This window comes from Balaenoptera borealis (genome assembly GCF_965194805.1).
Source record: "Balaenoptera borealis genome assembly, chromosome: 9".
Classification (NCBI taxonomy): Eukaryota; Metazoa; Chordata; class Mammalia; order Artiodactyla; family Balaenopteridae; genus Balaenoptera; species Balaenoptera borealis.
The window spans coordinates 64749850-64763525 of NC_138873.1; the positions used below are offsets into that span (position 1 = coordinate 64749850).

The 13676-nt window shown below is 36.3% G+C and overlaps 1 protein-coding gene across 8 annotated transcripts in view; it reads left to right on the plus strand.

The window, feature by feature from the left end:
- Positions 1–13676, plus strand: part of EPHA7 (EPH receptor A7) — a 167274-nt gene that overhangs the window by 87778 nt on the left and 65820 nt on the right. The window contains exon 6 of one of the 8 annotated variants that reach the window (XM_082406320.1): positions 10429–13321. The exons of the other annotated variants lie outside the window; for them this stretch is intronic. Coding sequence (XP_082262446.1) covers positions 10429–10655 — 227 coding nt within the window. The 3' untranslated portion in view covers positions 10656–13321. Of the gene's footprint in view, positions 1–10428; positions 13322–13676 lie in introns of those variants that run through there. 8 annotated transcript variants of the gene reach the window in all.

Consider the following 13676-nt stretch of genomic DNA (forward strand, 5'->3'; position numbering starts at 1 on the left):
TTCTTGAATCTTTGATGGATCTCAGTGATGGCAAAGACAGGATGTTATGTCATTTTTTTCAGTAAGCGTAGGCATCCGCATTACATCTATCTTGAGCCAGCAAAGAAAACAGATAATTATTTAATCTCATGTGTTTGATGATAACCATTCTTCTTGGCAAATGCTTGAATTAAGCAAGTTTTCTTCATTGGTATTTCTATGATTCAAAGTCCTTTTTCCAGCCAATTAAATATATTCAGAGTCTTCAAAGTGTGTCTAGTATATATAAAATATTAAAAGTACACCAGTATGTTCAAAACAATTTTTCTACTGCAAGCAGAATTGGTTCACTGTATACCTGTTTTCAATATTAAAAAGGTGGTAGTTCATTTTGTTGGAATATTTTTAAAATTCCTTTTACTTATTTTATCTTTTATTTTTCTCCTGGGTGCCCTAGTACATGTATTTGGCAGGAGCAGGAATAGGTGTGAAGGGTAGGAAGCAGTAGTATATAGTAGGATGTTGTATCTTCACTTTTACCAATTTAACCCAAGCTTGAAGTTATGGAAAATTTTAGACAATAGATCCTAACAGATGCTTGGATCTTGTGAGTCAGTCACACATCACTGGTTTGGCCCATGTTATCGTGCAGCTGAATGGGCCTGGCAGTTGCTTTGATGAAGTGGCATACTATCTCTTTTAGAAGAATACGGTGGAGAGTTTTTTACTTAGAGTTTTGATGATTAAAAGGAGATCGAAGAAGTAAGATAATGTTGACATTTCTATTAAATAAAAACCAGGCAGGACTAATTCTTTCTAAATTCCATTGGTCCTCTGCTTTGAATTTAGGATTAGAATTGAACTGTATTTTATACAAGTATTTCCCTTTGTTTATATATTGCTTTTGGCAATTCTAATTTTTTTTTCCTTTCCTTAAAAAACCTTTTGGTCTACACCATAGGTATTTATATGCATTGTGATTTGGATCTTTTTTTCTTTCCTGCACTTTCTTTTCACTTGGGGAGGTGCAGAGATGGAGGCTAACAGGTGTTTTTCTCAGAAAGATACTTAACTGAGGAAAATCTCCCTCTTTATGTGCTCCCTCCCTTTCCATCTCACTGTCCTCCCACCCATTCCCATTTTTTTAGCCTACATAAACCCCAGTCCTAGAAAAGGTGTATTTATGGGAAAGAATGCTTTTTTCAGGATTATTATTAATTACGTAAAAAATAAGATAGTGAGTTTACATAAGTTTAAGGCGTACAGCATAATGATTTGACTTACATATACTGAGAAATGATTACCACAATAAGTGTAGTTAATATGGTTCGGTGTTTTCTTTTCTTGGCCATGTTTCTCAGAGTCAAAGAGTGGGCCCTCCTATTTGCCACAGCATACTTGCAGACATATTTCTAAAGCACGGCCATCAATGTTATCTAGAAGTAATGTGCACGGTTCAGAGAATACGCAGTTTTCTGTTTCCAGACTTTTCCTTTTATTCACTAATATGTTGTATGAATTCTCTGACCCCATTCTTGCCTCAGTGACAATCCTGTTATATTTTTGTACTTCATACCTTTCATTTGCTCTTGGGTCTCCCAAAATCTAATAATGGTTTATAGATATTTCTTCCCCAAACTGAAAAACCTTCTAGCCACTGAGGTTTATGGAATATTCTTTAGCACCACCTGAAGTTAATCTCATTTTCAGGTAGAAACTTTAAAAAGTTACTTGAGATTTAATTGACCACTCTACATAACTGAGGCCCAAGAAAAAACATTCTCATAAATATTATAAGGATTCAATCATAAGAATATTTCTTGTTAGTTAACAAATTCATACGTAGGTAAAGAAAGTTATCCCAGGACAAACTTAATGCAGATTTGGAAAAAAATCATATTGGTACTCTCCATTAACATTTATGTTGTGGCTTTTTTCTAAGCAAACAGATCAAAAGATAGTAGCAATACTCCTGTGAAAACTCTCAAAAATATTTCCTGTGCTCAGAAAGTCCATCTCCCCCTTCATGGATGGTTTAAGATAACTTTTGGCAACGAAGAGCAGACCACTGATAATACTTGGAGGTAGTTTTGTATTTGTGATTAAAGGCATGTGAAATGTATAAGTGGAAGGACTCCTGGAGTTAAGATGTTAATATTTCAGTGATAGATAACTCTCTTTGAAAACATAGCTTTTTATACAGATTTGGTGTGAAAATGTTTAGTCGAGCAGATGGAGATCCAGCTGGTAGAGTATATGTTTGTCAGGGTATCTGGCATTTAGCTACATCCAAAAATGATATCAAACCGAAAAATGCTAAGAGCAGCCCTGTATGAAAACCAGTATGATCAGTTAGGGGTAGCATTCCCTCAGTTTTGATTTTCTAACCTTGTAGGAAGATATTGTAATCCAGAGGGAATTTTCCACTTCAAAAATAAAACCTGAGAAAATAGAAATAAAATTGTCAAACAGCTGCCTTTCCAAAATCATGATTACAGTAGGCCAGGAAACACATGCTACTTCGTGCGTTGAAATTTGGTACCTAATGAACAGTATGTATCTGTAAGCATACAAAATCATACATATTTCCCAGAACTTTATATTCTATATACTTAAAGTCATCATTTTGGTTTCATGAGCTAAACTGTAAGAAGTGGCAGAGGATAATGAGTAGAATAGTGCAAGAAAGATGGAAAGCATTTGGGGAAGAATGACAGGAGCCCCAAATATATTTGAAAACATTTTACCCTGTGGGATGCCAGTATTTAATAAGCCCACACTGAAGTGGATAAAAGGCCAGCTTAGTATGTTTACTCCTGAGTTTTATAACATGTATATTTGGTTGCTTAATATAGTCAACTTATTCATTTCTTTCCCAAAAAGATGAATTATTAGAAATAAATTATTTTGTCAAAATGTACATGTACATCAAGAAGTCCTATATTGCACATTTGAAATTGTTTGCATTGAGAGCAATGAACAAAAGTCATAATTGTAGTTAATAAAAAATTTTACGTCGTGTTTTTTGTTTGGTTCCCCTTTTGATACTGTTTTAGTAAAATAGAAATTCAAACTTTAAGTTCACTGAAAATGACCAATTTGATTGATGTTTTATATGAGACCTCCATAGCATCAATTAATATATTTATTCATAGAACCGTTAACACACACACAAGCGTGCACACACGCACAAGCGTGCACACACACAGAGTGGGGAATGGAATGTCCCCTGAATATACTCGGAACCGCTTACCACAGTGAGTACGAGAATCTGCAGGTGACTTTTGGAAGGTTTACCGTAGAGATTTAAATGAATCACTGACTCCAAAGAGAATTTTTGATCCTAATTTGATTTAATGAACTCATGAATTTGGGATCCCTGTTTTATAAGTATAAAATCAGAATAAGATAGTCACTAATATGCCTCCCTGATTCTGCCACTGATATATCAAGAGCTAACTATACTACTTTAAAATATCTCCTTACCAAACACTTGGGCAGGGAAAAGCATGTTTCCTACCATGATTTAGTTAGTTCAGATTTAGAAATTGTTTAAGGAAGCATGTGTATCTGCAAAACTCTAGTGTACTTGTCAGAAAGCACACCTCTGTGAAATAAAAAATCCTTTGGCCTCTCCAGGGAGCTTCATATTTCATAAAACAAGACCAAAAAAAAAAAGAATTGCTCTGAGTAGACAATAAAAGATATTTGCTTTTTATTTCCATATAGTTCTTTATTGCAGTATATCTTCCTAAATTTTAAAAAGAATGGTAATGAATAGTATATTTCCTCTCTTCAAATATTCGTCTTAAACTGTACTTGTTTAAATCACTTTCCTATAGTATAAATTATATATATATGTATATAATATATAAGTTAGAGTATAAATTATGCATGTATATATATGTGTGTATATATGTATGTATCTATTATATATATAAATAAAATGTGTGAGTGTGTGCATCTGTGTGGTGTAAAAACCTGATTGCTTAATTTACTTTATACTGAGTCCTGTGTTAGGTTCTGTGCATACATCATTTCAGTGAATCCTCATAGTACCCTATAAGGCAATGTTAATTTCTCCATTTTACAGATGACAAAATACAGGTGTAGAAAGTTTGATAACCCGAAGTTGTACAGAGGCAGGAATCAAACCCCAGTTCACGCTCTTTATCACTATGCCTTAATGCCCTGTCCTAATTTTCTAGTCCTTTCAAGATCCAAAATTAAGTCTTAAAGGGCATAGTTTAGATATTCACCTGAGTAACTGACCAATTCCTTTAAACAAATTCCTAAGCAATTAACCTATCAATGTTGAGGCAATTAATGTTGAGGTCCCCATGGAGCCACGTGGCCCTTGGTGACCTGGAGAGGGGATGACTCCTTTCAGGTGGCAGTGCCTCCCACCTCTCACTGAAGATGCAGACATTCCCAGGGAGGCCAGGTCTGGCAATTCCAGAAGGCAAGCCAGAAACTTAGATTTTGTCAGTGAAATCTCAAGATTTTACAGTTCTTGTGGAATAATTCAATTTTAAAACAAACAATACCCACACTGGGTCAACAAAACAGAAAAATAGGAAGGAAAGAAGAAGTGCATTAATTTGTGAGCTCAGCAGGAGAGGCAGGTTGAATTCTAGGAGTAAACAGAGTCTGAGACAGAGATGTGCACACAGGAAGTTTCTTGGGGACTGCTTTTGAGATCAACACCTCTAGGGTGCAGAAGTAGCAGGACTGAGCAGAGAGACTCCCTGAGCTAAGATGCGACTGCAACAGCGGCCTCAGCCAATCCCACAGAGCACTCTGGCACTGGGCGGGTATTACAGAGTTACCCTGATTGGGGCAAGGAGCCAGGCCTTTATGCTGTCTGTCCTCCCTTTTACCGTTAAGTAGTCATTGGATATGCACCCGCTTGGGACTATGGACTTGGGCCATGTGGCTCTTATTAGCCTAGAAAAGTTTTCAGAGGGCGACTCAGCCAGTATCAACACAGTTATTACTAAAGAGGAGGAGCTAGGGAGTCTGGGTGGGACACCACAGCAAGTATGGCATCCTGTTATCCACAGTCTAGCCCCGGCCACTTTTTTTTTTTTTTTTAAAGGAATTCCTTTATTTTTTTTTTTTTAAATTTATTTATTTATGGCTGTGTTGGGTCTTCGTTTCTGTGCGAGGGCTTTCTCTAGTTGTGGCGAGCGGGGGCCACTCTTCATCGCGGTGCGCGGGCCTCTCACTATCGCGGCCTCTCTTGTTGCAAAGCACAGGCTCCAGACGCGCAGGCTCAGTAGTTGTGGCTCACGGACCCAGTTGCTCTGCGGCACGTGGGATCTTCCCAGACCAGGGCTCGAACCCGTGTCCCCTGCATTGGCAAGCAGATTCTCAACCACTGCGCCACCAGGGAAGCCCGCCCCGGCCACTTTTACCGCCTAAGTCATCTAGTAACTGTTTTCTAACTATTCCCTAATAATCTAGCCATCTCACCAGAAACACCTACCTTCCACCTCTACACATTCAAATTCTATCCATCCTTAAAGAACTTCTCAAACCTCCCTTTTTCTATGACTCTTTATAGACCATATCATATATATATATATATCTATGCCACTATGAGATATATATATGTAATCAACAAATAGTATATTGATGTTACCCATTCTTCGATTCTCAAAATTTTATGTTCCCAAACTTCATGTCAGGTACTTGTTACAAATGCAGACACTGGTACCTAAACTCAGGAAGTTCTGATTCTGTAGGTAACTGGGTTGGAGCCCAGTTATGTGCATGTTTATATGTATGCAGGTGATCCTTAATTTAAATACATATGCCAGATGTTTATATAGCAGTTTGATATATACCGATTTAAAAGAGACATAAAAATAGAAATTCATATATCTTCTTCAGGGCGTGGGTTGTGTTTTTGTAAGCCTTCCTCAAAGCACTTACGGTAAATAAGTAAAAGTTACTGCTATTTTATTTATCAGTTATTAGATGAGAACAAAATACATAAAAATATACAAATTCTTTTGTAAACATGAGACATGTTATGAGTGAAATTATATTTTAACTAATCAAAATTATTCTGGAAAACTTCTGACTTGGTAAGCTCCCTACATTCCCATATTTCAGGATTTTAATGCTGCCTCAGAACTTGGCTAATTGTGTTGGGCCATCTTGTCTCTAAAGCATTAAATACTAATAAAGCTGTGTAAGCTTGAAATATAATTTTCCAAATTATATTTTCTGACTAGTCCTTATGAAATTTCATTTATTATCAAAAATGCAACACATGTTTTATTGTAAAATGTATGTACTTCCCTCAGTTGTAATGCACATCTGACCTGTGTCTAATAGCATCTTTTTAAAACCATGGAAGAGAAGAGTAAGCATTATACTTCTACAGAACCTGGTTTTTCTAGCTACATTCTTAAATATGTTTACTAAATATGAAAGGGAATTGTTTTTCTCCCAAGTGAAGTAAAATTGCGCTACAAATCATTTTGTGCTAATGATTGTATTCTTTTAAAATGGCGAAGAATATTCAGTCTCTAATCACTTTACCTATCATGGCAATATAATGTTAATTTTAAAGAATTCTCTTTTGAAATGAAAGAACTAATATACGAATCTTTATTTGAATTTTCCTTATGTATCAAAATGCTTTGCTAAGCTTTTGTTAAATCTGCAGAATATTCCAACATGTTGAATCTTCTTAGTATTAAAATACAACATTTATTAAAGCACTTCTGAGTAAAATAAAACCAGGCATGAAAATATAATATCATATAAAATTTCTACAGTTTCACAAGGAGGTTAATTAATCAATGAAATGGATCAGTGATTTCTCTTCCTTAAATGAGTAACCCATTAATACTAGCACACAAGACATGCCACGGATTTTACCACTAGGTCACATCTTTAATTATCTAACATACTTATTGTAACATATTACCCAGTTTAACACACAGTCCATCATTCAAATATCTAGTAAATATGTACCAGTAAGAGGGATCCTCAGCATGGAAAATTTATTTTTCAGCTTACCACATAAATTGAAAAAATGTATAAAATGAATGATTTCATTGCCTTATAGATATTATTTTCTATGTGAATTTAAAATGATCAGTTATTGGTTACTAAATAAAGATTATTATAATACTTGATTGATAATATAGGCAGTCTCTCAGCAAATCCTGTTGACTTTATCCTCAACATATTTATATATTTACAAAATATCTATGTAGAATCTGACCACTTTGTTCACTTCCATGGCTATTTGGCTGTTTCAGGCCACCAACATTTTTTACCTGGATGACTGCAAAACTTCCTAACAGCTCTCTTGTTCTACCTTGGGCCCCTTATTGTCAGTTCTCAACACAGCAACTAGAGTCTTCTTAAAGCATGTACGATTTTATTCCTCTGCCCGGAAGGCTGTTATAACACCCTGTCTCACTGAGAGCACGAGTAAAAGTACACCAGGCTTTCTGTGCTCTGCTTCCTACCCCACCTCCTTAACCTTTCTGGTCTCGTCTCCTACCATTACCCCCCTCACTCACTTACTCCAGCCATATCAGTCTCTTTGCTGTTCCTAAAACACACCAGAAATGCTCCCACCTTTGGGCCTTTGTTCTTGGTATTCTCACTATCTTAGTATTGCCTTCACCTGGATATCAGTTTGGCTAACTCATCTTCTACAAATCCTTGTTCAGAGCCTACCTTCTCAATGCGGTCTATCCTGACAACCTCCTTAATGTGACAACTTTTAAATTCTCAGTACCCTGACACTCTGACCCTGCTCTACTGTGTCTCTATGTCAGAGCACTTTTCACCTTCCACACTACATAATTTTTTTAGTTAAAGCTGCAGGGTAGAGATCTTTATTTTCTTTGATTTTATTTCCCTAACAGAAGAGTTGTGTGAACATAGTAAACCCTTAGTAAATATTTGTTAAATTGAATTGAATTGTGACATTAGTAAGAAGGTGAACTATTAAACACATTTTATGTGTTAAATGTGTTACGAGTTATTTATGTGTTAAGAATTGAAATCTAAATTTAAATGACTGCAAAGATTAAGTAGAAACACCAGAAAAATTAGTTATACTGGTCAGAAAAGACCAGCATTTTTTTCTGTCAGCCGCAAATAATATTTTCCTGATTCTAGAATTTCAGGAAACTTTAAAATTAAAAATGAAAGGCTGACAGACAAGGAAGACTTCAGGAAGCTTTAACAACTAATCGCATTATGATATCATCACCATAAAGATAATGACATAGACTACAAAGCAAAAAGACAAAAAAAAAATGACTGTATAGTTTTATCTCCACTATTTCTTAAAAACAATTGTGTCTAAAAACTGTGTGAGCAAAACATAAAATTGCATGATTAATGGCATCTTTTAAATTAAATACATTTGTCTTTATTTAAAATGCACTGATTTTTAGTATTATCTGTCTTTTTCTCATTTCTAGTGAAAACTGCATAAGGAATAGCACTAGTCCACAAACCTGCACTTAGGTACTGTGAACCAGTGAACTCATTGCCTTCAAAATGCCTGATTCCAAGTAGTTTCTTTCTATCGCTACATGTATCTTTCACTTTCTCACCAAGCAGATGGTAGCATAGTGGCAAGCTACAGAGACATGCAGGCCAATTTATTCTGCCATGCAGTGAAAACTAGAATTTGTGCTAGAATTTGTAGGCAAAATAAAAGCAAGAGAAAGAAACTAACATTTTTGAGAGCCATATTATATACCAAGCACTATGTTAGTGTTTTCACATTTATATTATATATATATATATATATATAATTTCATTTAAGAAATCCATGAATTAGCGAGAGAGAGATATTAACACATAGGAAAACAGTATGTCTTATAAGAACAACATTTTTCTTCTGAGAAGAGTAGTGCCATAATTGGATTAGCTCTTCATGCAGTGTAATATTTTGATCAAAAGGAAATGGTAGAGCATTCCAGATACAGAACATGATTATGAAGAAGGTATAGAGGTGAGAACAAGAGCTGTGGTTATTGGATGGCTGACCTGAAGGAGGATGAAGAGTTCCAACTCATATTGTAACCTCATTAGATAAACTATTTCATCTCTTTCTGTAGCTAATGACTCTCCAAGGGGTTCTTAAGCCAGCTGTGATGGTAGCAGGAGCCAGCTTCACATATTGAGGTGCTAGACAGGGTCAAGGATTTCTGCTTTTATAACAGCTGAAGGGATTGGGTGGGAGGTGATGTGAAGGAAGGACATAATTTAGCTCTGTTTTATTCTTCCAAAGTTGGTTCTGCCCAAGCAGTCAATATTTAGACTTGTCATTCTGTATAACTCTGTGACAGACTACAAATGCTGCTTAAAATTAAACCTTCATATGACAAGACCTTATTAAAGAAAGTTCATAGTTGGATTAATCACTTTGCTAGTGTTAAAACAGAATATCCTGAAAAATGTGTCAGGGAATCCACTATGGTCCATAATTCATACATAAAAAGTATCAAAACCAGCACAAAACTGGGTCTTATATAAACATGCCCCCCAAGTTAGCACCTTTCCTTTTTGAACACCTTTGTTTCTAGGCTAGTTCCTATTGCTGTTTATACCATACATTCCTAGGACATGCCTCCAAGTATCACGCATGGAGAAATGTCAATTCATTTTCACGTTAGCTTATTTAAAAATATAATTAAGAGAGTAAATCATCTTTAAAATCCGTATAATAAATTCCAAAGCCAGAAGGTTATGGGTTTTCTGTAAGAGTGTTTTATAGCTACCCAGGCGAACATGCAACTTACACAGTAGAGAATAAAGTCCTCAAGGGCTTCTGCCCTTAAGCTTGCTTTCTTCCTAGCAGAAAGAAAAAGAAGGGAAGAGAGGAAATTCAAAGTGTCCAGCATGTTTGGCAAAGAGCAGCTAGGGAGGAATGACCCTAGTAAACGTAGGAGGTAGTGTTACTAAATGTGCAATATGAAATTACTACATTCCATCTTAAGGGTGTGGTTTAGTATTCTATTGTCAAGGGTAATTACTATTTTCCTTCTGACTTCTAAACGTTTTCAATATTTGTTCTTATAGCTCCATCACTTACACATTTAGAAGCCATACATATGAGGAAATATATCTGAGAACCTTGAAATGAGCACCATTTGTTTATATAATGTAGAAACTCAGTAATCAACAGGAAGTTCCTGAAAATATATAATTCTTCTATTTTAGAAGTGAAGTGAAAATCTATGCCTTAGGTTTACTTAGTCATTTTTACCAACTGATATAGAAAGTAATTACTTAACTCAATTAGTAGTTTATGTGTAAATTATTAATTGCATATCAAAAAAAAAAGCAACTTGGGACCTGATAGGTAGTCATTTAAAAGAGTAGATATTGCTTAAAAAGTGTAGATGTTTGTGGGCTTCCCTGGTGGCGCAGTGGTTGAGAATCTGCCTGCCAATGCAGGGGACACGGGTTCGAGCCCTGGTTTGGGAAGATCCCACATGCCACGGAGCAACTGGGCCGGTGAGCCACAACTACTGAGCCTGCGCGTCTGGAGCCTGTGCTTCGCAACAAGAGAGGCCGCGACAGTGAGAGGCCCGCGCACCGCGATGAAGAGTGGCCCCCGCTTGCCACAACTAGAGAAAGCCCTCGCACAGAAACTAAGACCCAACACAACCATAAATAAATAAATAAATAAAAGGCAAGTAACTTTTATTTAAAAAAAAAAAAGTGTAGTTGTTTGCAATGAACTTGTATTACACACAACCTAAAAATTCTGTAAATGTAATACATAATCAAATACAAACTATAGCTTTCAAGGTCTCTAAAAATATCTCTAGCTCCACAGGGAAAAACCCTAAGTATTTTCAGGCTGATTCTGTAAGAGTAAATCCTAATGTTATAAGCTACTTGACATGTTCAAGAAATGAAAAACTTACAAGGATTTAGTTTTCACATTATTTAGGAAGCTAGAAAGGGGACGTTACACTCTCAGACTTAAACACAGAAAATCTGCTACATATTCATTATTAAATAGAAAAGATTTTTAGAAATCAACTCCTGCGCCTGCCATACCAGTTGCGGTTTGAGAGGGTAGACTCATCTAATTATCTGTTGGCTTCCCTCTATTATTATCATAACTACGACAGTTCAGAACCTTCCTATGATAGCATAACTCAGTCATAGGCTTCTGTTTACATCGTGTCTTCTCACTGTAGCCTCTCACCACGTTCCAAAAAAGGTAGGAGCAAGAAAGACAAATATACAATATCGCTTATATGTGGAATCTGAAAAAATGGTACAAATGAACTTATTTACAAAACAAATAGAGTCACAGATGTAGAAAACAAACATGATTTTGGGGGCCAAAAGAGGGGAGGGATAAATTTGGAGATTGGGATTGACATGTATACACTACTATACTATACATAAAATAGAACCTACTGTATAGCACAGGGGACTTTACTCAGTACTCTGTAATGGCCTACATGGGAAAAGAATCTAAAAAAGAGTTATATATGTATAACTAATTCACTTTGCTGTATACCTGAAACTAACACAACATTGTAAATCAATATACTGCAATAAAATTTTTGTTTAAATAAATGCAATATGGGATCCTAGCTGGGATCCTGGAACAGAAAAGGACATTAGTTGAAAAACTAATAAAATTTGAATGAAGCCTAAAGAATAAAAAGTAGGAGCTTAGCCATTTCTTCTTTGACTCAGAGGAGCTTTAATTTCTACAACAGATCCAATGAAATCAACTTTTTCATAAACCATTACAGGTATCTTTTACGGTACCCATTCCAGGAGGCCTAGTCTTCCAATAGCGTTCTTATAAGAAAACATAAACTGCTTCTTAGGGAGAATAAAACTCAGTGAATTATCAGCACTTTGTTTATCATAAGTAAAATAACACATTGGGAGAAACCTAAATAGCTTCATAGGCCATGAAATTGGTAAGGCAAAAACATGGTGCACTGTAGTAAAAAGTTGAACAAAGGAAGATCAGCAGATACTCAAGGTGTTGCCTTTTAAAAGATTGGCACATGTATTCTTCTGAGTAATGTTCACTAACATGGTTTCCAGGTTGTGGTTCTAATGGTTGGTCATGGTTGTACGTCATGTCTGTAAGGTGGACTTGCTACTCTGTTGGTTGAATGAAGCTCTCTAAATGCTCAGTAGATGCATGTTATAACTGATGATTGTGAAGTAGGTTAGGAGATATGATGGAGCTGGGCGCGTCTGGGGAAGTGTCTCTGCCCTTTGCAGTCAGATGTCTTTATGCTACCTTGTTAAATCTTCCTCCAGGCCTAAAATTCTTCATCTTCGAAATTGAATCACCGTAGCAGTTATTAGGATGGTTACTGTGCCAATTAAATAATAGATAATTAATATTATACAACATAATAGGAGTAGTGGTAATTGGGTGTATTATATAGGATTTTTTCCCATGTAACACTTCTTAAAAATAAAGCAACTTACTCGTTTAACTGAAATTTCTCAACATTTTTTTTTAAAGATTTTTTTGATGTGGACTATTTTTAAAGTCTTTATTGAATTTGTTACAATATTGCTTCTGTTTTATGTTTTGGTTTTTTGGCCACAAGGCATGTGAGATCTCAGCTCCCTGACCAGGGATCAAACCCGCACCCCCTGCATTGGAAGGTGAAGTCTTAACCCCTGGACTGCCAGGGAAGTCCCCTCAACATTTATTTTTTGATGTAATTTATTTTTATATATAGTTTTTAAAAAATTAGATATTTCCCTCAATGAAAAGAAATATTTCCTATGGGATATGCTTGTTTAGCCTCAAGGGGAAAAATGTGAACCCAATAAGATTGTTTCAGTATGACTATTTTTCAGAACACTCTAAATAGCCTCTGTCATGCATGTTGAGACAGCTGTTGTCAAATGAAACTAATATCTTATAGAAACCAGACAATGGAATAAACAGATGAAGACAGGGATGAGGTGGTTGATGGAACAGAAAAATAATGGAGAAAAAAGTATAGACTACAATACAGAAGCAAAAGAATTGAAAAGAGAAGAGAGGTAAAAGGACTGGGAATATAACATAGAACACAGGACGAATAGAAAAGATGAAGAGAAAGGCCATCCCTAAACTCTTCATTTTCTGTAATGTATTTGCTACCCTCTGTGTCTGGCTGCCAATTAGTGCTAGGTATGGAACTGTTGCCTCAAATTTCCCTCTTTCCCAGCCTGAAACCATCTTCCTTAGTCTGGTCCTCTTCCTCATTACAGGGTAAGGAAATCTCTGCTTGAGTCTTTATAATGCTTGTACCGTCTCTTTAAGGAATACTTAACTCTGATGATTAATACATTTTTTTAAATAAATGTTTATTTATTTATTTATTTATTTATTTTTGGCTGCGTTGGATCTTTGTTGCTGCGTGCGTGCTTCCTCTATTTGCGGCGAGCGGGGGCTACTCTTCGTTGCGGTGCACGGGCTTCTCATTGTGATGGCTTCTCTTGTTGCAGAGCACGGGCTCTAGGAGTGGGGGCTTCAGTAGCTGTGGCCCACGGGCTTAGTAGTTGTGGCTCGCGGGTTCTAGAGCGCAGGCTCAGTAGTTGTGGCACCCGGGCTTAGTTGCTCCACGGCATGTGGGATCTTCCCGGACCAGGGCTCGAACCCGTGTCCCCTGCATTGGCAGGCGGATTCTTAACCACTGTGACACCAGGGAAGC